The sequence below is a fragment of the Hydra vulgaris genome, chromosome 06 (assembly GCF_038396675.1).
Source record: "Hydra vulgaris chromosome 06, alternate assembly HydraT2T_AEP".
In the NCBI taxonomy this organism is placed as follows: domain Eukaryota; kingdom Metazoa; phylum Cnidaria; class Hydrozoa; order Anthoathecata; family Hydridae; genus Hydra; species Hydra vulgaris.
In genome coordinates, this window is record NC_088925.1 from 37,732,935 (window position 1) to 37,757,394 (window position 24,460).

A 24,460-nucleotide genomic window follows, 5' to 3' on the forward strand; every position below is an offset into this window, starting at 1 on the left:
AGAATATTTGCATGGTTTAGTTCAAATAAACTTTATTTATTTCTAATAATTAAGTCTTTTTTGTTGAAGCTGTTTTGTTGTGAGTTTTTGTTTGCATATTAAATATGCAAACAAAAACTCACAACAAAACAGCTTCAACAAAAAAGACTTAATTATTAGAAAAGTCTTACATACGATCCTGAGCAAAATGTCATTAAAGTAAATTTTTTAAATTTGCAAATTACAAATTTGTTTATATATATTGTCTTTATATATATTTAAAGCAAAAAATTAAGTATAGCAAAAAATGACTTTTAATTGCAAAAATAATATTTGATTTTTTTTTTTAGCTACGGTCTTTTCCTTTTTTCTTTTTTTTCCAGCACCTTCTGGAGTAGCAGGACTGTCTTATTGAAATTTTTTTATATTAAGTTTCGCATCATAATTTTTTTTTTCAGACTATTTGCAACTTATTAGGACTTTATGCGTGAGCGCATTAATAACATAAGTATCTTTATCATGACACATGCGCAACAAATTTTCCCAGTTTTTTGATGCTTTTAGAATTTTAAGATTTTTTAAAACCTTTTTATTTGTTAAAGAGAATAATATCGTTACATTATTGAATATAGCTCAACAAAACTTCAAATGTGTTATGCATTTAAAAACAATAAAAAAAAAAATTAAAAATAAGATGTAGCCAGTGGTAGGACTCGATTCACGGCTTTTTTGTTCAGAAGCACTGCGTGCTAAACACACAGCCACGCTGGCACATTGGTTTACAAAATTTTAAAACTATATAGTAATTTTTTTAATGAAATTGAATGCCATAGATCAACATTAAGGAAAGGTTGATGCAATGGAGTTTTCAATTGAAAATGTAAAACTTGAAATATTTTTTATATATGTTTCAGCATTATGTAACTTGACGTTTTCTTATTAGAAAAAGTGCTGCTGCTCTTTCTATATATATATATATATATATATATATATATATATATATATATATATATATATATATATATATATATATATATATATATGTATATATATATATATATATATATATATATATATATATATATATATATATATATATATATATATATAAATATATATATATATATATATATATATATATATATATATATATATATATATATATATATATATATATATATGTATATATATACATGTATATATATATATATATATACAACGTCGTACAGAAACAGGCAATTGCACAAGTTTTTGTAAATACTTCAAATAACTTATATCCTTCTGCCGCAGTATTACCGTTTCATCAATTAAGGGTTTGGACTGGGGCAGAAATCTTTTCTTTCATTATTCTTCAAATATAAAACCACTTTGTTCCCGGTTTCCTTTCATAATTTGTGTTTGTCAAAAAAAAAAACAATGATAACTTTTATGCAATAATATTTTTTTTAAGCATCTTCGTTTTCATTAATTTTAAAAAAAGCTATATTCATTTTTATGTTATATTTCTCAATATATTTATCCACCCCTCTAGAAACTACTTTTGAATTAATAAAAGACTCTAAAAAATAAGTTTCTTTACACTCTAAAAATATACTGTTGATTGCTGTTAAATCATTACATTTTTTTTAGAAATATCAACTGCATGCAAACATTCAAAAAGCTGAAACATATTTTACATATCGTTTTCTTTTAAAAAAGTTAGGTAAAGCTGCAAGTGAATTTGTTTATGTTTATAAGTATACTTATAAACAAAAACAAATTCAAGCAAGTTAGTTATAGTAAGTCAAACAAACAAGTTGAGTACAGCAAGGTTCAACTAAAACACAGTTGTAAAAAAAGATAACAATAAAACACCAAAGCTAAATTACTAAATCAAAAAAACAATATATTTTTTTTTGGATTTAGTTATTTAGCTATGATATTTAGAACCGTGCTATTCTTAAATTGTTTGTCTTACACGTGTTATTTTTTTTTATAATTTTTGTTGTTGTTGATATAGTTACAATAATAACGAACAACAACAAAAAAAGGTATAGACCTTTGTTATACATTTCTGTTAATTATTTTGTTTTTTTTTTCTTTTTTTTTATATGCTCATATAAAAAGTAATAAACATAAAAGAAGAATCAACTGATATTTTTCATTTTGACCTACCTAAACCTTCTATGAAAATAAAATAAAGCTGTGATATTTATCAATAAATTCACTATTATCTTCTAAGATCACTGATAAATCTATATGAGTTAACATTGCATCATCCTTGTTCACCTGTGTCAGCGATTTGTAAGTTTATGTAAGTTCTTTAAATCCAACTGTTTATAATCTATTTTTTCTACCCTTTTTTCTACTGATATTTTTACACATATTATTTATTAGGTAGCAGCAACCCTGGTTGTTGCAAAAAGACTGTTCGTCTTACATTTGTTGTTTTAATGAAGCAAGGCTTGTCTTTACGGTTATTTTTACAATGTTAATGTTAAACCTTTCCTTTGAGTAAAGAATGTAAACGCAAAAGCATTTTTGAAGCAATCTGGCAAAGTATATGGTAAAGCAATGTTAAAAAATAAAGGGTATAACATAAGGAATACCCATTTTTATCGTTGAAGATATATAGAATGTTTTTTAAGTTTAAGCAATGGCAAATGATTACAAAATTTCAACCTTAGAAAACACAAAATAACACTGAGTTACTTAATGGATGAGTCACAAAATAACATTGAGTTACTAAACTTTTTATCCCGTGATAAATCTATTTTGCTGCTTAATGCTTTTATTTTATCTAAGTTTTCTTTTTGCCCTAAAATTTTGATGTTACGTTCAAAAATAGATGACAAACTAATAAATAGAATTCGTAAAAAAGCTCTAAAAACAATCTATAAATTTGATTTATCTCTGTATGATTTTTTAAATTTTGAAAACAGTCCAAGAATCTAAAAAAAAATCTAAAAAACTTGAGATTCCTTAAGATGAAAACTTTTAAATCCATTAATTGTCTAAATCCAATATTCATAAAAAATCTTTTCAATAAAAAACAAAGTACGTATAAACTTCGTTGTAGAAAAAAACTGATTCTATCTCCTAAAGGCTCCATATATAACAATACATGCTGTACGATATATAGAGCCACCTCGCTCTGGAACACTCTAAATAAAAAGACCATGTTAGCAAAAAGTCTTGAAGTGTTCAAAAAATATATCAAGTATTGGATGGTTATAATTGCGTTTGCAAAATTTGTCGTTTTTATAATTTTATTTCATTTTATACTGGCTTATATCTTTAACGAAAATTGTATGATTATAAATTTTTTTTTAATATTTAAACAATTGTAAATTTTCAAGACATTTTTTTTAGTAAAAAAATTACATTTTTTTATTTATATTTGCTATATAACTTATATTTGTGTGTGTATTGTGTATAAAGTTAAATATAGAGCCCTGCGAATCACTAATTTTAGATTCCTATCGAATCAAGATTCGAAGCAACTCTTAATTCGCAAATTGAATTGAATCACGAGTGCAATAAGCATTTTGAAGAAATCTAAGTTTAACTAAAACATACACGTGTAGATATCCTTAAAATGCTTATTTGATTCGAGATTCGACTTGATTTGCGAATCAACGCCTGATTCGATTCGGATTCGATTCAATACCAAAAAATGTGATTCGCAGGGCCCTAGTTAAATGTATTGAATTAAATTAGTTTTATTGTTAAAACTACCATGTAAAAATCAACTTGAAATAAAGTTTTTTTGAAATTAAATTAAAAATTTGAAAACGACTTCTGAAAGTGAATTGGACTAAAAAAAGGGGGTTTTTTTGTAATTTTTTTTTTCTCTCGAGGTTCGTTTACTTTTAGAAAATTACTTTATAAAAATAAAAACTAAATTAGTAAGAAATAAAGAATTTAGGTTTTTCACCGAATTACTACCTTAATTGTCAATTTAGAATACATTTTTATTTACCGGGTTCATCTTATAGTAGACAAGCTGTTTCGACCAGTATGAATAATTTAAAAATATTGGCTTTTTTTTAAACGATTTACAGTGCTAACATCCTTACAATAACGTGGGTTTCACCACTAAGCAAAAAACTTATTTTAGTTTTTTCAAATTCCCCGCTCTTTCAAATACAAAACAAAATAGTGATTAAGATATTTAATTATTTGAAAAGTTGTATATTATATTATATTATTCTTTTTTTACACATATATTGTACACGACCGTTGCATATACGTCCCGCAAACTCAACTTACCTTATTAACGTTTACTTTTACTGGAGACTGTGTACTAAGTTGAAGTAAAAATTATATATTTTTTTTAATTAAATTTTTCTACCTAATTTTAATATTAACTTTGAAAAACAAAAAACTTTGACCAAAATGAACAAAATTGGACTAAAGTTACCCTGCATCAATTTTTGACTAATATTACATGCTATTGAGAGCACAAATTCTTTTTGAAAATATGTTTAAAAAACCACATACGTATAATCCGAAAAAAATATCAAAAAATATAGGCCTCCAATACAAAGCGAAACAACTGTTTGACCATATCTGTTTGAGACTTTTAAACAGGTTTGGTTAAACAAACTGTTTGAAACTTTCAAATAGTTAAGTACATTAGTACTGAAACTTAATGCAGTTAAGTACATTAGTATTTGAAACTTTCAAACAGTTAAGTACATTAGTGCTGCACACAGCAACATTAGCGTATTTTGAATGGTAAGTCATTCCCATCCAAAATACGCTAATGTTGCTGTGTGCAGCTCTGAAGCACTTAAAGATAATACGCTGCTAAATAAACAAAAACACGCTGTGAGAATCATCGGAAATGTGGATCGCTTGTCACACACTAAATTTATTTTAAATAATACCAAAATTTTCAACTTTTTTCAGCTTAACCTTAATTTTCCTTATAATAATGCTCAAAGTTGATGATAAAATGGCACCCATCTTATTTAACTCACTTTCAAAACAGTAAATCATTTATACACAACACGATTTTTGAATAACAATTAAATTTAACCGAAAACAAACTATGCTGCCATTAAGTTTCCGATTGCAATCAGAGGTCCTGATTTATGGAACACGCTAACTTATTAAAAACAAAGATTTAAAAACTATTTATTTCGTTCATCAATTTAAAAACAAAACATAAACAAAATTTTTTCATAATTGACAACAATTTAAATTTCTTCTAAAAGTTTTAAATACACTGTGTGTCCCAAAAATAACCGAACTTTTTGGATATAAAATAAAACACACATTATATCATCATTGAAAGTTATTATTTATTCAAAATAGGTTCCATCAGACTCCATACAACGTTTGGCACGATCAACCAGCGCATGCATAGATTTTTTATGTCATTTATAGAAATGTTCTTCAGCACCTCGGTTACAGCTGCTTGAATGGCTGGGATATCATCATAAAATGCTCCTTTCATCTTGGTTTTCAGTTTTGGAAATAGAAAATAGACACATGGTGAAAGATCAGGCGAATATGGAGGGTGGTTGATAAGAGAAACCCGTTTTTTCATCAAAAATTCGTTCACTTCTTTGATCTTGAGAGGCGGTGCATTGTCGTGCAATAAAAACAGTTGTTTTCCTGCTGGGTATTCAGGTTAAACACGACAAATTCTTTTCCACAAACGATCTAAAACGCCTAAACAGTATTGTCCATTAACAGTTGGACCTTCTGGAACAAATTCCTTGTGGACAATATCCTTCAAATCATTAAAAGTAATCAATATTGTCTTGATTCGAGACTTCTGGAAACGCAATTTTTTTGGCTTTGGCTCGCCTTTGAACTTCCATTTAGCAGATTGACGCTTAGTTTCAGGGTCATATTTAAAGCACCATGACTCATCACCAGTTATGATCGAATCAAGAAAGTATGGATTGTTTTCAACGGTTTAAACAATGTCTTTGCAATGCTCCTCACGAGCGATTTTTTGGTCTTAATTTAATTCATGTGGAATAAAACGCGCACATACCTTTCTTTTACTCAAATCTTGAATTAAAATTCTCTAAATTGTGTTTTTACTTGTATTTAATTCCTCAGCCAACATTCTTGTAGTAAAATTTGCATCAATATTAATGATTTCACGGACTTTTTCCACCAATTCAGCACGATTACTAGCTTCTGGACAATCTAGCCTCAGATCGTCATTTAAATCCTCACGACAATTTTTAAATTGTGTAAACCACGTATAAACTTGAGTATGACTCATACAATCATCACCATAAACTTTTTTCATCAATTCGTATGTCTCAGCGAATTTTTTTTCAAGTTTATCACAAAATTTTATATTCGCTCTTTGTTCCATTTTCGTTTTATAACATAAGGACGCGTTTTTCTTTTATTGAAATGGCTGTAACTTTCACATCTGTCATCCGATTTACATGAATGTAGGTGCGTTTGAAAGAGGATGAATGTATCTTTTTCATACTGCAAATTATCAATGGATGGCGCTGCATGTTATATGATTTAAATATGAAGTTCGGTTATTTTCGGGACACACAGTGTAGGAGTAATCACTTGTTGTTTTTTACTACATTCTTGATCATAAAAAATTTATTTCTTATACTTTTAAAAATCTATTCATATATTTATTTATTTCTTTTATACTATAATCATGTTTTAAACCATAACTGTATGTCATGTATAATTGAGTTTCTAAAAAAAAAATTTTATATGAAGTAAACATTACAATATATAAATATTGCACATTATACTAGGTCACCACTTTCTTTCTTTTTTGTTGATCATGTTTTTTTCTCATTTTTATTTATTTAAAATTTGAAACCATAATGAATTAAAGTTAAAAATAATTTTTTATATTAATTGTTTTATTACATAAAAGTCTTTTTATATTTATTTCCATGTATGTAATTTGAGCATATATTACCTTATCATTTAATAAAAAAGGGTAAACTATGACGTAAATCATATTTTAAATGGGCTTGGTAATTAGACTGAATTTGTCTTTTTGCAATCAGAGGTTCTAAATTATGGAACACGAGTTTGTAATGTTTATACATTTTAACTAATTTTGTAAATTTTTCTTTATGGTGAAATACATAATATTATTTATAAAACTAAAAATAGATGCTTTCAAGTGATAACATATTAGGTGTGTTTGTATTATCCATCAATTTTATCACCAAAATAATCACAGTGACCTACATAACTTCCAGTTATCAATTATTTATAGATTTATTTTGTTTGAGTTAAGCCTATAATACAGCATTTATATACATTTGATATCTACTACAAATTAACAGAAACTTCCTAGACAAACTAACAAAAAAAAATGAAAGAATCTGCTTCAACAATAATGCTGGCCCTAAATATTTGGGTAAAATGCTTAACAAAAAGTGTTTCAAACTTTTTTAAGCTTTGAAAAAAGTTGCACAAAACTCCAATTGCTGACCAAAAAAAAAACTTTTAACTCAATAAAGACTAACTAGCCAACTGCTTCAAATATCTGCTGTCCAAAGCAAAGATCTATAGAAATGCTGTTGTGCCAAAAATAACATGGAACCAGCAAGAGAACATATTTCTCTCAAAGTATAATAGAGTCAAGGAAATAATAAATTGGCTTAGAAAGTTCAGCACAATAGCAAAATATCAAATGCTTACAGCGTTTTTAAACCTTATTAATGCAGTGCCACTAGATTCTATCGTTTCTGCAGCACTTCATACTTTAAAACGGCCTGCTATTTATGGAAACACTTTAGCATCATTATCATTTTAAAAGCAGATGCAAATGTCTCTCTCTGCCCTTTAATTACTCCATGACCGCCAAGGACTTTCAGAAAGATTTGATGCTGCTATAATCGGAGCAAAAAAAAGATCAAACCTTTTTTTTTTCCAAAAGCCATAAAAGCCTGGGACAACCTGATCGTTTTTGAAGTCCAATTAAAGTTGTTGCACTTTGATAGCTAAAAAGACCAAACACTCAATTTGCCAATAAGTAAAGAACCACAATCATGTAGTAGTATATGTCCTTGACTTAGAAACCTAATGTAGGTTGCGTGGAATACTGTTAATATTTTAGAGGCACAGCTGAAGGATTAAAATCTTCCTTCATTCATGTTCTAAACAACACAATATCATACTAGATTATTGCAAGTGCTTGGCTGCAATGGAATAATATAAACACTAGAAACAAGGGTGGTGTTATTAGATTGATTGAGTTAAAACTTCAATGACCTCTAAAACATTACTTTGTTTGCTACATGCGATTGAGTATCCACTACACCGTTTGATTGAAAAGATTGGATAAATCAATATTTGATCTTGGTTTTATAAAGTTCACACCTTCTTACTTGGGAAGGAAGAAAGCGTGAACTTCCTATTTAAATGCTCTTCTGCAATGCTTTTTGATAATATTGTATTGACTTCTGGGAGTTTCTTAACAAATAGACACACATACACACACGCGAAAGTAAATATTTTGTATTACAAGCACCTGGTCAATTCTAAAGCTCATTAAAAATAATCATTAATAGTCTAACGAAAAGCAGTCTAAATAATGAATCATAGTACCCTTCAAAGAAAGATAATTCAAATCATTATTTAGAATAAAATATTTCAAATCTGGAAAATTCTGATTGCGGCCAGAAATTGTCTAATGCGACCAGAAATTGCTGTAAGGTATAATTCATAATCATATTCGCTAATCTTAGTTTCATTTTTAAAGTTTTTCTATAACCATCATAGAAATCATAGAAAAAATGAATTAAAAAAAAAGTTATTTTTACTCCATCTCAGTGGGTATTAACTCTACCAATAAGATCAATATTATTATATGAAGGACCCATCTGCAAAATACACCAAGTTGCTAAATATTGATTTTGAGAAAACTCCGATAATCTGAACAACTCATTGATTCGTATAAAGAGAAATTGATATTTTCTTTGTCAATTATTAAAACAAAAAAAACTTTCACTTGGTCTAATAATAAAATAGATAAAAGAATTCAGTGTTACTAATGTGGAAGGGAACTAACTCAAAATATTAAAAAAAACAACAACATTTTAATAGATTCTTTTTGTACGCATAAACTAAATTATTCATAAAGTTTAAAAAAACACAGTGGAAAACAGAAAAATAATTTCATAAAACATATAAAACGTATAAAAAACCATTTCACTTGGATGAATTTGATTTTTCAATTTTTTTTACATATTACGGTACATAAAAAACATTACATGCAATACTACTTTGGGAAAAGATTTTTGAAATTTAGCTACTCTAAAAAGTTTCAATACACAATTTTTGTTTCCAAGTAAAACTGATATTTTGTTAATTTGTAAAGAATTTAACTATTGTACAAATCAAACAATATTTAAAAATTTTTCCTTTAAATGAGTTTACAAAAAAAAAATGCTTACCCTTCAAAAATGGAAGCAAGTAAACAAACAAAAAAACAACTGAAAACTTCATCCTTTTTTTTCATAAGAAAAGCTAGTAATAAATAAAATGAATGCGAATTATTTTAAAAACATTTAATATGAGTATTTTATGATTAATTTAAAGTAAGTTTTTATAGAAACTTTTCAACTAAAAAAACGAATGTATAAAATTTAAGAAATATAAAACGCAAAAATGTACAAAACCATTAGCTTTACAAAGGGAAACTTTTTTACTAAAGGGAATACAACAATTTATTTATAAATTATATTTTAATAGTCAATTTTTTTATTTATTTAACAGTTTATTTTGTTAACGTTTGGATAGTTACTATTAATTTTTAATAACAAGTTACCAAAACATTGTATGCTTTAAAAATACTTTTTACGGAACAGTTTTTCAATATAAATTAGTTCAAAATGAAGTAAATCCCTTAAAAAAGGTTACACTTAACACACAGGTCACATTTCACACACAAAAACGCCTCACACGCAAAAAAATTGTAGAACAATTACATAAGTTTTCAATTTTTCAGTGAAAAAACTTATAGCTTAGATTTTATTATAAACTCTTTTTACCCATCATTTACTTATCATTTTTACTTTTTTTTATAATTAATTACAAAAGTTTTTGTGAACAGTGCAGAAACCAACAAAACGCATAATTTCAATACTATTCCACACTCACTGAATCAAAGTTTCAAAAGCAATAATTAAAATTTTAAAAATTTGAATGAGAATTAAAAATCTGAATAAAAAAATATACTTTGTTGGGTAGATCATTAATTAGATAAAAAAAACTACTGAACGTACGATGATTTTATATTTACCAACAAAAGATAAAACTCTGGGTTTTTGTTTTATTAAAAATTATATTTTTGCCTCTGTTTTTTATCTTTTAAAATGTGTGTCTAAATGCATGCGTTACCCTATTGGTAACGTTTTATTCAAACAGTGGCGTAGCTACCATATAGCAAGAGTAGGCAATGTCTAGGGACCCACACAAACAGGGGGTCTTTTGCCAGAGGCCCTTTTCCCTATGTTACTTCGATTTTTTTCAAGCAAAAACAAACACGCAAATAAAAACATTTTGATGAGGTTATCACGTTGACGGCAAGAAACAATTATTCAAGGTTGATGTATCTTATTCTGTTTTGGACAAAATAAATGCTCAAATTAAGCAGCGTTTTATAGGGATGCAAAAAAAATACAAACTGCTTTGGATTTCTTGAACCCAAAAACATTTTTGGTTTACCAGAAGCTTTTAAAGTTATGCGCCAACCTCAAAAACAAATACCCAGAAGTGATATTCTCTGAGCCTCAAATTTAGTTTCTACACGCAATTCCTCTAACAAAAAAAGGATAAAATGAAAAAAATGTCTATAAAAACTTATTCAGAATTGCTTCTCGCAAAATAAAACTGCTTAGAAAGTGAATTTTCTAAAATCTTTACTACCTTCATGTTGTTCTGTATATTTCCAGTGACAGTAGCCACTGTTGAACGGTCATTTAGCAACTTGAAAAATATAAAGAGTTACAAAAGAAATCCTACTGGCCAAAGCAGGTTACGGAATCTCGCAACACTAGCTATTGAAAATAAAAAGGCAGCAAACCTAGATTATACAGAATTGACAATGATTTTGCAAACCCAAAAGCTTTTAAGTTGTAATGTTGTATTTTCATGATCTACTCACAAACTTTTCAGCGTATTGAGTCATTTATTTTTATTTTTAATTTGTTAATTTGTTTAAATATTTTATTGACTTTCAACAAGAAACAAATGTAAAACTACGAATACAAAATTACGAACAAAATTCTACTTTTAAAAATTACACTATGCCGAGTCAAGTCATGTGGATGGGGACTAGGGGCCCACCACGGATTGTTGCCTATGGGCTCAAAATTTCTAGCTCTGCTACTGGATTCAAAATCAGAAAAGGGTTACAATCTGGAATTTGACAAATTAATATAAATGTACCTTACGTGCTTTGTCTAGCTCATAATTTTAATTTACTTCTATGTAATGCAACTGCTAGTACAAATCGATAAAAAAATGCTTAGAATTGATAAAGAATATAAACATTATTTTCGGATTCAACTAAAATTTGGGTAATATTAACAATGCCTGTATAAGTAACAATGAAACCTTTAAGTATAACAAGATGAAAAGCACGTATTGATTTACATACTTTTTAAGACTGTTAAGTAGTTTCCGAAATAAATAATTATAAAATAATCAAAAGTTTTTTTTTCTGCTTTAGTTCGGTACAATTTCTCTTTTACTTTGGTACAATGTTTTAAGTATTTATCAATACATCATCACAAAAAGAAAGGCACGGTTTTAGAAGCTGCTTTATTACTAATTAGTTCAGTAAAAAAAAAAAAAATCGGAACATTGGGAAATCGCTTGACTTGAAAATTCTTTTGAAGAAGCTAAAATTGATATTTTGGAATTCGGTACCAGTCCTAAACTTCCTGTTTGTCGCACAATTAAAAAAAAAGTTTTTTTTTCGATAAATTAATGTTGACGGAAATTCCCTTAGATGCAGAGATACGTTATAAGATTTCTTCGTTCTATCCATAAGTACTAATACTCAAATAAATAAACGTTTAAACATGTGCCAGATATTAAAAGTAGTTTTCCATTTATTCATTGTAGAAAAAAAATGCACTTACCTTGTTCAAAGCTGTTGAAAAAATTTTTCAAAATGTCTGTTGTTATTAATGGTTCGCCGCTAATAATATCATATTATCAAACCGTTAGAGCTGTTAACTTTTATAATAGAAAATAAATTCCACAAAGATATCCCCAACATTTATATTAGACTTAGAATTTTTTTAAATCTTCCTTTAACTGTGGCTACTGCTGAACGATCCTTTTGGAAATTAAAACTAATATACGATTTACTATAACGCAATACTCAACGCGTTAACAATTTTATCAGCAGAGAATGCAGAAGTAGATATAACAGATTTTACAAAGTTCATAGATAAATGGACTCTGGAAGATGCAATCAATAAAAATATCTTAAAGTTACGCGTGTATTGTTATATTTAAAACTATTGTTAAACCTTATTTTTTATATATTTTTTTTTTAGTTTTTTATTTTGAAACTATTTATTTCAACCCACTCCTGAAATTTATAAAGCTTGTCAGTATTAACATTAATTTATTTGCATAAATTAATATGTGTGAAGCCCCAAAAATAATATTACATCTGGGCCTTCAGAAGAAGAAGAATGGTCTTTTTTTTATACTGCTTACTACCGTCCTATATCACTACTTCTTGTATTTTCAAAAATATTTAAAATTGTAATTTATTATAAACTTTCTAATTATATAAGGTTAAACACGCTTTTATAAAAAAAATCAATTTGGATTTAAGTATTACTGTTCTACTAAACATAGTAATATTGAACAATTAAAATATCTTATAAACTACGCATCGTATGACAAAATATCTAATGGATGAAAGTTAGGGCATTAGAATGCTGACACAATGCACAACAAAACATTGCTGGAAAGTACTTGAGTAAGATACACGGTCACTTTTTTAATTTGAACCAAAAAAGTAAAAAAAAAAATGTTTTTGCTATGTCTCTCTTGTATGCTTATAAATTCTTTTATCTGTGTTTACTTAAGTGTTGATATTATACATATTTATTGGACTTACAACCGTTCCTTTTTAAGTCTCACTGATCTCTTTAAAACCTAACGTGTGCTAACGTGTGCCAACGTGTGCTAACGTGTGCTAACGTGTGCTAACGTGTGCTAACGTGTGCTAACGTGTGCTAACGTGTGCTAACGTGTCGCGTTGTCTAGTAGAGGTAAGTTGAGCAGCTTTGAAAAATTAAATTTAACTAAACTATTGAACACAACACAACAATTTTGATGACAAATAATTTAGCGGTACATTATTTATATATATTTTTAAAATTAGTAATTTTTAAACCGGGCTTCAAAGTTCAAAATAGTTGAAAAAAGTAGTATTTTTATATTTTATAACACTTTCTTACTGTTTCATTTTTTTAATTCTCTTACTTACGAAGTTAAAGTATATAGAATAAAAAGTTTACAAATTATACACACGCTTAATCTTAGTAAAAGTTTTATTGATGATTCACCCAAGTTTCGTAGTATGCATATTCATATATTTGTTAACTGTTTAAATTACCCCACACTAACCCGCTGGGACATATTAAGCAGCTCAGCAATCTTTGGGCAATATTTTCTCAAAAAAACCATACTTTATTTTAACAAATTTTTAGCAGGCTAAATTATGTTTCAAATATTGAAAAAGTTATATAAATCAGATGCACTATTATGTGATGTGTTAAATTTAATTAAAAATTGCTCAACTAGCACCGTTCTATCCTTCGGCATTAAATAAGTTTTATTTAAGTGGGTTAAAAACCATAATTTCAACAAAACACAATATGCTGTGCTGGAGGAGTCAAGAGCTTATATTGTGTGCGTAGCCCCGTAAGTATTAATTTTCGGACCTTAATTTTTTTTTATATATATGTGGTGCTAACAATAAAAACGTGAATTAACACAAAAAAAATGCTTTCAATTTTTTTTCTCTTTTCTAATATATATATTATAATAAAACTTGGTAAAATCTCATTTTAGTATTTTGGATGACTAAAAGTGATTTTTAAAACAAGACCCGTTCTATCTTTTAGCAGGATAACGCCATAAAATATTTTATCTTAACAATTGATCACAGACAAACGGACAATATTTTGATACCAGACAAACACATTTTGAATTAATGAAACACTTTCGTATCAAGTTGTTATTGCAAGTTTACATGGTTATGAGTTGCAGATTGTTTATCTTGCAGCTAAACTACCCAGTGGGCACAGGACCTAAATAAGACGTCTTTTAACGTTCAAAAGACGTCCAAAACGTTCAATAGACGTTTTAAAGACGTCTTTTTACGTCCTGTAACCACCGGGTATGATTTGAAAAACGTTTTAAAATGCGACAACAAATTGTGTTTGCTACTCAAGACATGTTTTGTCCGTTTTGTTTCATGCATTTTTTGTCCATTTTTTAATTAAAAATAAAAACATACAGGCTAAGTGTATTTTGGAATGCATATTAATTTTATTCAGTAGATCCAGATTTATTCTCTCATTTTTTAACTTTAAAAAATTTCTTTTTTTCAAATTTTTGTAAAAAATTCTTTTTTTTAAATTTCTTGAAATCATGTTTATTTTTCTCAGCTTAATATTAATGTGACATATCACGTGATTATATCACGTTTTGAATAAAAGTTTCTCGTTTATCAATGATATGAATAAAGCTGCTTATAAAATACTGCTATGTATGATTATGTATGCTTACTATACAAACTTATTCTATAATCACTCCAACGTAAAATACTATTTGAAATGATAACAAAGATAGTATTATTATAATAATAAAAATAGTATAATACTAATAATAAAGATAGTATAACAATAATAATAAAAATAGTATAACAATAATAATAAAGTTAATAATAACAGAAAAAAGGTAAAGATTGAACTCAAAAATTTAACCAAAGATTTAAAGCGAATAAACAATAATTAAAGTGAAAAAACAAGCTTCACTCTCTTTCATAAAATAAGACAACCAAGTAGTCTCTCGTTAAAGTTGTCAAAACTGTAAATCATTAAAAATGAATTAAAGCGTGAAAATCGTTTATGGTGATTTTTATTGGAAAAGAATCTGTAATGAAAAGAACATGTTAGTCTTATTAAAACAAAAATGTGCTCTGTTATTTGTGTATGCTATAAATCAAAAGCCTTTCTTGACTATAAACGCGATAAATGCTTCACTTTCAGTCCATTATCATGTCTTGCCATTGTCATCTCTTGTCATAGTCAACTCTTTTAGTTCATTGTTGTCTCTCGCTAATATTATATGGGTGAACACATAGAAAACTAAATTAATAAAATTAAAAATTTACAAAACTACGCATGCACACCAATTAATAATTTAAAAATAATAGAAAACTTTTTCCCAGTAACGAAATAACGAGTGTAATAGATATATCTAAACTTAATATATTTGAAGTGATAATATTTATGTAAAAAAAAAATATCTTGATTTCAAAACAATTTTCTATTACTTTAACGGTGGCTTTTTTCTCAAATTTAGAATATTCGACCAAATATATAATAGAAAACATCACATAGTATATCATAGGCGCAAAACGTTTCAATTATGCCGATATCCATTATCATTGAATCAAATGAAAAATTATATGAAAGATTTAAAAACAATTTTTTATTTTAAACGACAAATGAAACTACATCTTCATGACAACCTTTGCTTGTTTATCTTAAATTTTGTCTATATAAAGATTTTATTTTTATCATTGTAATCATGGTTGGGTTATTTGTTATTGCTAAAATTGGGCTAATTTGGCGTATTTGTATTCATATTGTATTTAATAGAAAATTCTCTTAAATATTTGTTTTTTTTAATTTGATTGAAAAATTTATGTAGTTCCATGAATAAGTATTTTTTCTGGAAATACCAGGAGGTTCGCTTAATTTTTTTTTTATATTTCGAGCTCTATAATAAATCAGGGTGACTAGCAATCTGAGAACTTTGAAATCTTGGAAAGTCTGGGAAATTCTAAACTATTTTAAAAAGGTAGGTATTTTAAAAATATTGCAAAAGGCATGGATTAATCAGACAATATCAATGGGTTCAGTAACAAGTTATTAACACTTTTTGTGTATTGTAAACTAAAACTTAAGTTACTTTTTACTTTATTTTCTATTTAATTTTTTTTCGTTTAGGAATGTTTATTAATTTAAAGTAAATAGGTTTTAAGAGAACATCTGTTACATGGGTAAAGTCGTGAGTTTTATTCGTCGCCTTTTGTTGCTACATTTGTCAAAACTACATTTGTTAGTCTGGAAACTTTCGTTTTAGTCGTAGAAAAAAAAGGGAAAATGAAATCGAAAAATGTGATAAATAAAAATTCGTTTTTAAGGAATATTTGTTAGAAGATTTGTTTTCATTTTTTTATTTAGTGAACCATTTTATCAGTCTCGTCTTAAAAATATCTTTATATTTTTCTTAATCTAAACTTCTAACATTTGTATTTGCATTTGTAATTGGAAAATGCCGATTGCATGTATTTGTATTTGAGTTTGTAATTGGAAATCTGGAACTAACGTATTAGTAATTGTATATGTATTTTATCAAACGTACATGACCCCAACCCATATTATAACGAAAATGATTTGTCCCTAATATTTTATAATTAGTATTTTTTGCAAAATTCATCTTTTTTTAAACTTGTTAAAATCATGAGGGCTTAAATGTTATGGAGGATCTATGAAAAAATTGTAATGACACTAGCTTTCCGTATCCTGCTTGTATTGACTATTTTTACGTATGTTTCATAGAAATATTTTTTGGTAAAGTAAGTACAGTGTTTAGAGCCTCAGAACAATGTAAAGCAATATAAAAAAGCTTAATTGTTAAACTATGTTAAGTTAGGGTGTGGGTGGGCGTGTGAATTTTTGTTGTTACAATAGGAAGGTTGTAATTGGCGTTGCTATAATCTTTAAATTAACATATAAATTTGGTTTTAACCATTATCATTAAAGTTCATATAATTAGAACAAAACTTTTTTGTTTTTAAACTTTATACGATAACTTTAAAATATTAAAAAAAAATTGAATCTATATATAAAGTATTCATAATAAAAATTAGAATTTTATGGTAGCAAACGTTTACTTTCCTGTAACAACACAAAGCAGTTCAATGGATATATTTAATTTTTAACTTCTTTCACAAAATCAATTGAAACATAATCTTAACAGAAAGAGTAATTAACACTTTGTAAATTTTTTTTAAAATGGCTAAATAACTCATTGATTCCTATTGCATAACTTTGCTTTTAAAGAGTATGGATGTTTACTTCATACTATTAGTAGAATTACTGAAAAATAAAAAAATTAAAGTGGCGAGCTGATGAGGCAGCTTTTCAAGCTAAAAATATAAAGGATGAAATAACTAATAGCTTCTATGGAAGAAATCAATACGATCTCTTGAGATATATTAATAACTAGATAAATGATTCCTAATAATAAATTTCAAGGACATGTAATTTACTATGATACTTAATAAGTTAAAATATTTTATCTTGAGAATAAATTCGGTCTTGATTCACTTATCTTTTATTATATATACAGTCAATATCTCCATTGGTATATTGGTATTGTTTAACTTTAAATTTTTAGTTTTAATCTTAAGGTGTTACTAAGTCCACGGTTTAGAAACATTTTTTACTGAATCAGCAAAATATTTCCATGTTTTGAAAAGTTAAAAACTTTGTTTTTCCCTTGTTGAAATTAAACGAATTAGATATGGTTCATCTGAATAGAAAAGGCTAAACACTTAATGAAAACATTTTTTAAGTAACTTTTAATTTTGCATAAATGTCGTCATATTAAAAAAATTTAGAAAAAAACTAGGCCGGTTTGACTTGATTTTATATATGATATTATAAGGTTATTATAATATTTCACAAAAAAAATTTGTAAAAATTATTTAAATGATAATAACAGCATAAATGATATGAAATTATTATGCTGTTACTTTCTTCATTTATACTGTTATATTGGTTTAAATAACAGAAAAAATAACAGCAAAACTCTGATGTTAAAAATAAAACAACTGCAAAGGACCGTTGCATCATAATCATAATAACGGTATTTTATTTTGAAATTAAATTAACATCATTATCCACCGTTATCTTTATTTTTATTTGTTTTAAATGGATCCACACATAGTTGACGCTTAATTTTGTTTAAGCACTGGTATTGATAAATGGCAAACAACGAATGATTTGTAATTCCATTGTTACACACAGTACTATTTTGTTTAACTCTTTAATCTCCTCTACTTGTTAAGTCGAAGCTTGTATAATACTATAGTTTATAGTCTATATCTATATAGACTAAAAGTCTATATAATTATATTATTTTGGTCTATAAACTAAAGATATATAATTATTTTATATTATTTATTAATTTTAATTTATTATATCTATGGCATTTAAATAACAATATTACAACTTTTGAACTTTATAATTTATATAAAGGAAATCTTTTAATTAAGTAAAAGTTAAATAATCTGTGCAAAGAAAAAAAATTTTGTTTTTTACAATTTGATCTAAAACTGCAAAAACTAAATTGCATATTTAGTCTTTGAAGTTAAATAATTATTATTTAAGGGGATCTTCTATTGACGTTACAGAGCAAAAAAAAGTATAATCATTATCAAGCATTATAGCATCAAGATTGTTTTGGAAAGTTGTTAACATAGTTTAAAAATGTGTAATAACATAGTTTTTGTGCTAAAAACAACAGAGGAACAAGAATAGAATCTCGGAGGACACAGCGTTCATTTTTAGTAACATTTTTAAGATTATTGTTTATGTCAACATTAATCTACTATTATGAGATAAGAAATTATAAACTACTTACAAGCTTACAGGTTTTTAATTTTAAAAAATAAATTACCTTTAGCAGTTGGAGCAGCAAGTGTTATAAATTATTTAGTTATCAAGAAATTTATACGGTTTCATTGTACTTAAGCATGTTGTTAAGAGTGAACAAAAGAAGACTGGAAACAATATTTTTGTAGACAACGCATAGCCAATTATGAAGAAAGAAGAGTTCAATATAGTTAAGATGTCTCTAAATTTAATTAAAATTAAATTCTGTTTATGAGAAAGATTAGAAAAACGAGATTATATTAGGCGAATGACTTAACTTTTTAATCTTTTAGAGACAGTATGTGTTTAAACTTGTCAAGTTCAATTTATAAATGAACTATTATATGATCTAAAACACGTAAAAAATTATTTTTACATGTTTTAAATGAACGTACAATGTTATAGAATTGACCCATTGATGTGTAAATTTTTTTCAGTTTAACATGATATTTTTGAAACATAATTAACTTAATATCATTAAAAGTTGTAAACCCTTTTGCACATGCGTATAAACATATTATATTTCGGATGACCGATAGGATTTGCATAAATCGTTTTATTCAAAGAGTTGTTGCAGTTTTTATGCTGTTATTTTTTAACAGATGGAAATTTGCACTCCAAACTAGATTTTTATTAGATATTCAGTATTTTATGTAAAATCCATTGCTCATACAAATTATTAGATCAACATAAACATAACTTCAAAGTTTTAAGTTAATGCTCAAGTTAAGATAAACCTCAAGTTTTAGGTTATTTAAAAAACTATTTAAATTATTCAAAAAATTTTAAACTGAGAATAGTGCAAAACAAAAATAAAATTTATAAAAAAATAAGTCCTGAAGTCAGTACCCAGCGGGGATTTTTACGTCCTAAGGACGTCAATAAAACGTCTCATTTCTCGATTTGATTTAATCTAGGCAAGAGAAGATATAAAGAGTAATCAAAGTAAATAAAATGTTATTTGAAATATTTAAAATAAATTATTAATTTTACAAAATATAAGAATAATTTTTAAAATAAAGTTACACTTTCCGAATTAAAAACTAATATATTCTGTAGAGTATAATCAATAGTATATCATTAATGAAAGAGTTACTAAAAACTACTGAAAAAATGCAAGATAAATAAAAAATACAACAGTTGATTATAGTTAAATAAGCCATCAGTCTTAGGAACGTCAATAGGACGTCTAAATATGGAAGTCCTGATAACATCTTAATGTAAACGTGACTAGGACGTCCTAATAAAGACGTTTTTATCGGAAGTCTTTAGGACGTCCTAATTTGATCTAAGACGTCGCAACCTAGTTATGACGTCCTTAAGACGTCTGATTGACATCTGTGCCTGGTGGGTAAGCCTAAGTTTGATTTGAATCTACTATTTCTTTTTCTTTTTATTTATTTCAGAGTTCATATTTTAGAATATATAAATTTTAGTTTTAATTCTCTTAGAATTCACAAAATCTAAGTGTTATTTAAGGTCTACCCGAGCAGCACACTCCGTTTAGCGAATGTCAAAGCAACATCGAAAATAAGAGCTAACGCTGCCCTATTTATGGGTCAAAGTTTTGTGCTGTTTAGGTAAATTTAAACAAAAAATACTTTTTACTACTTCCAAAGTGTGTATTATGAATGCAGACTTATAAGAGGATACAATTCAACTAAAAAAGAATATTTTTTAATTTTCAAATTGTTCTTTATATTTTAAACATCCTTTTAAACGATCTACTTTTTATTAATATTTTTTTATTCATTTTCAATATCATATTTATTCTTTGTAGTTTATTCTAAAAAATATTTTTTTGTGTTTTTTTGTCGTGTGTAATTTTGTACTTTAGTTTTAATGGAAATCTTAAAATATAATAAAAAAATTTTAAATAGAAAAAGGCGATTGCGTTACCTACGATAGAACTTTTGATACGATCTTTATATTGGATTTAATCGATATCTGAGTTTAATAAACTATCTTTATTGGGGATGAGGGGGGAGGAGGGGGGGGAGTTTTTAATTTATTCAAGTTATAAATTATATAAAGTTACAAGTGAAACAGTTTTTCTTTTCTCCGAATTTGATATATCTGTAGTTTTTAATTTCAACTTAATTATATTTTATAATTCTGACCAAAAATAGTAATTTCCAAAAACGTTAAATTTATAAACTTTATTCGATATTAAAAATAGATTAAAAATGATATAAAATTGTTTATATAATTGTAAATTTGACAATCATTGCTAGCATTGGCAAAAGCCCTAAAATTTCGGCCACAATTGGCTCAAATGTTAGAGCAACAAGTTGATAAAGTATTTTTTACTTTTCTTAACTAAAGTTACATTTATCGATAAGTTATAAATTTCATAGTATAGTCTATCAGTTTTCAAATAATATAATCATAGAAAGTTTAAACCCTCCATTTAAACATGCAAAAAAGCAAGTGATCTCTTACTCCTTCTTTTTTAAAGTCGAGGGTTACGTAAAAATTGACAATCTTTTATCTTTCTTTTATGTTTGTTCGCTGTTATTTTCCTAATTTTAAAGTATTGCGAGAAATAAATTTAAAAAAGAAAATAAGATTTAATTTATAAACCCTTTGATATAAACTTGGTGTATTTTGTTAAAACAATACTGTTACAATTTGTCAGAGGCCTAAAGAAGGATGTTATGTTTACCGTCACAACCTTTTCATTGAGCCCCTATGGTCACTCAATAAAAAATAACTAGGTTTTGTGCAACAAAAACTAAAAAAACTCCTACCATATAACGTTTGTGAGATGAAAATAAATACAAAACAATTATTTAATAATACAAATCACATTTTATTTGGTGTAAAAAGCGGACACAAACAGAGTGAAAGAAAAAACACACAAAAAAAATGGATGATTAAACTAAAAAGAGTAAAATAAATTTTAAATAATTTAAGATTAAACATGTTATGTCATTTGTAAAATTCTACAAACTAAAAAATATCTTTGTTAAGAATTAAGAAGATGCAATTAAGTTTACTTTCTAAACCATCAAATGTTCTTTATATATTTGATACTTTTATTTTACGAATAATTATACGGACCACGTTTCGCAATTAGATTCTTGACTGTTAAAATATTGTTTTCCTAAGTGATAGTCACTGGTATTTAAACGCAGATTTATTTTTCAGAAAATAAAACCGTAATGATATTTGAAAAAAATCTCGGTCAGAGGTTCTTAAACTTATACATAAATAATGTCTGTAACCTTTTTAAAATCTAGGACCATCATTTATTTCATTACTGAAGCCAAATTTATTAAACTATTTTTAAGCTAATTCCTTCGCTTCCATAGCTCTACCGGCTTTATATTTGAAGCAGTTTTGTTATTTGGATGCCAGCCCATCATATATTGGGGACAAAAAGCTGTCTATGTGCCAGACTAAAGTAAATTATTTATATTGTTATGCACTTTGTTATTTTTTTTTACTTGTCTTAGAATTGGCGACCTTTGTTTTCAATTGAATTTATGAGAGCAATAATATAGTTTTAATTGAATTTAAAAAAATTATATATTATTGTCTTCAAATAATCTTTATAATTAATGTTAACAATAACCTTTAATACTATGAAATCGTATAAATTCTGTCAGCAAATTAATATTTTTAACTCTTGTTAATGCTTCAATCGTAAGTGGTAATTTTATTGTTGTAATTATTATTTTTTCATATACAAAATATTACACACTATATCTATATCTACATCTATATCTATATGCATATATATATATATATATATATATATATATATATATATATATATATATATATATATATATATATATATATATATATATATATATATATTATAATGATAATAATATAAGACAAAATGTGAACTTTTACGCTAAAATGTCGAAACTTACTAGACAAGGTTGTTCAGGAAATGTTTCATTAGGATATAACGCAATAGTTTTAAAGTGGTTATTTGGTCTGAAAATGACTTATATATATATAATGTCCGCTTTATCTTTTTGGGGCATAATTGCAAGTTGGTAAACATGTCCATGTTTAAAATTTATTGCGTTATATGATAGCAAATAATTGCAGTAGTTGTAATATTTTATTTTTACCAATAAGAAAGCATTTTATATATATTAATTGAGATTTTAATTTATTAAACATCATTGTTGGTGAAATATGTAAAAAATTAAACATATAATAAACGTTTTATAAGATTTCAAAGTTACAAAAATATCTTTTTTACAACGTCCTTATAGTAATTGTTCCTTATAATTAAAATTTCTAGTTAGTTAATGAATCTTTTTAAATATTTTAGAGACATCAGACTAATTAAAGATATAAATCTAAATCTAACTTTAACAATGAAGCAGTTCTTAGTATTATTATTAATGATTGTCTCTGCTTATGCAAACTTAAAAAAAATGTTAAAAGGTATTGTTATAATTATTATTATTATTATTGTTATTACTATTATCATTATTATTATTATTTATATATGTACATATATATATATATATATATATATATATATATATATATATATATATATATATATATATATATTTACATATATATCTATACATGATTTTTTTATTTTTAAACATTTTATATATGTTTTAATTTTATATTTTTTTAAATTAAGTTCAATTTTATTATTTAATTTCAGATGCAAATTCAAGTTCAGATTCAAGATGGAAGTTGCTAAAAAAAGAAGCTTGTTATCAAGCGAAAGGTGATCTTCCTGCAAATATTGAAATAAATCAAAACGGTATTTTGATTGCTGTAAAGCTTGTGTATATAAATGGTATTGTTAAATGCCATAGTTCTTTTTCCGGAAGCTATTTTGGTTGTTTTACGGATCAAACACTATTTAACCTAGCAATTTCTGATAAAAATAGAGTGGTTCTCTTCCCCCCACCAAACCAGGCAATTACCTACGATGGATACAAAAACTACAAGTACCCCGGTTACTTACCAAATGATAAAGAAGTTGTTTTCACTAACTATGATTACCCAACATATTTCAAAACAGGAGACCGAATCTTAATTTGGAATTATGAAGATCTTAATAATTCTAATGAAGGTGATAACTCTGGGCAAGTTTGTATGGATGTTTATGGGGCATTTGTTTAATGTTAATGCTTTTTTCTTTCATTTTTATTAACTTTCAACAAACGAAAAAGCTTTTCATTTTTAGACTTCTTTGAGTGTTTTTTTTTAATTTTTCTTTATTATTGTTCCTTTTTTAATTGATTTTGTTAAAACCGATTAAAAAAAAAAATTTTTTATGCCTTGACTTTTTTTATATATATTTTTTTATCCCTTGACTTTGTATATATATATATATATATATATATATATATATATATATATATATATATATATATATATATATATATATATATATATATATATATATATATATATATATATATATATATATATATATATATAAACGTATTTTTATTACCCATAAGACCTTCAGGTAGAAATAGACTGAAATCTGTAGATTTTACCATGTTAAAAGTTATGTAGTTGCGGTTTTAAAAATGTATTAATGAAATTCT

The 24,460-nt window shown here is 26.2% G+C and overlaps 2 protein-coding genes across 5 annotated transcripts in view; one reads left to right on the forward strand and one right to left on the reverse strand.

The window, feature by feature from the left end:
• The window catches only part of LOC136081821 (coadhesin-like), a 34,465-nt gene extending 15,408 nt beyond the window's left edge, over positions 1 to 19,057 (reverse strand). For 2 of the 3 annotated variants that reach the window (XM_065800053.1, XM_065800051.1), the window contains exons 1-2: positions 18,937 to 19,057; positions 9,378 to 9,450 (exon numbers count right to left, since the gene is read on the reverse strand). In XM_065800053.1, the coding sequence (XP_065656125.1) occupies positions 9,378 to 9,429 (52 nt within the window). In that variant the 5' untranslated portion in view covers positions 9,430 to 9,450; positions 18,937 to 19,057. Of the gene's footprint in view, positions 1 to 9,377; positions 9,451 to 13,069; positions 13,237 to 18,936 lie in introns of those variants that run through there. The other variant, XM_065800052.1, reaches the window with a different exon arrangement.
• Positions 19,058 to 20,178: 1,121 nt separating this feature from the next.
• On the forward strand, positions 20,179 to 24,181 carry LOC136081822 (uncharacterized). Of its 2 annotated transcripts, XM_065800054.1 has the most exons (4): positions 20,179 to 20,262; positions 20,391 to 20,491; positions 23,209 to 23,324; positions 23,560 to 24,181. In XM_065800054.1, the coding sequence occupies exons 1-4, from the start codon at positions 20,221 to 20,223 to the stop codon at positions 24,024 to 24,026; spliced, it is 726 nt and encodes a 241-aa protein (XP_065656126.1). In that variant the 5' UTR covers positions 20,179 to 20,220; the 3' UTR covers positions 24,027 to 24,181. The 2 variants fall into 2 exon arrangements, with proteins under 2 accessions (XP_065656126.1, XP_065656127.1); XM_065800055.1 differs by lacking the exons at positions 20,179 to 20,262; positions 20,391 to 20,491 and adding an exon at positions 22,534 to 22,559.
• The last annotated feature ends 279 nt before the right edge of the window (positions 24,182 to 24,460 follow it).

Coding starts and splice junctions, on each gene's coding strand:
- LOC136081822 (XM_065800054.1), top strand. CDS start 20,221: ATGACGTCCTTAAGACGTCTGATTGACATCTGTGCCTGGTGG. Junction 20,492..23,208: donor CAAAGTTTTGTGCTGTTTAG/GTAAATTTAAAC, acceptor TAAATATTTTAG/AGACATCAGACTAATTAAAG. Junction 23,325..23,559: donor CTTAAAAAAAATGTTAAAAG/GTATTGTTATAA, acceptor ATTTAATTTCAG/ATGCAAATTCAAGTTCAGAT.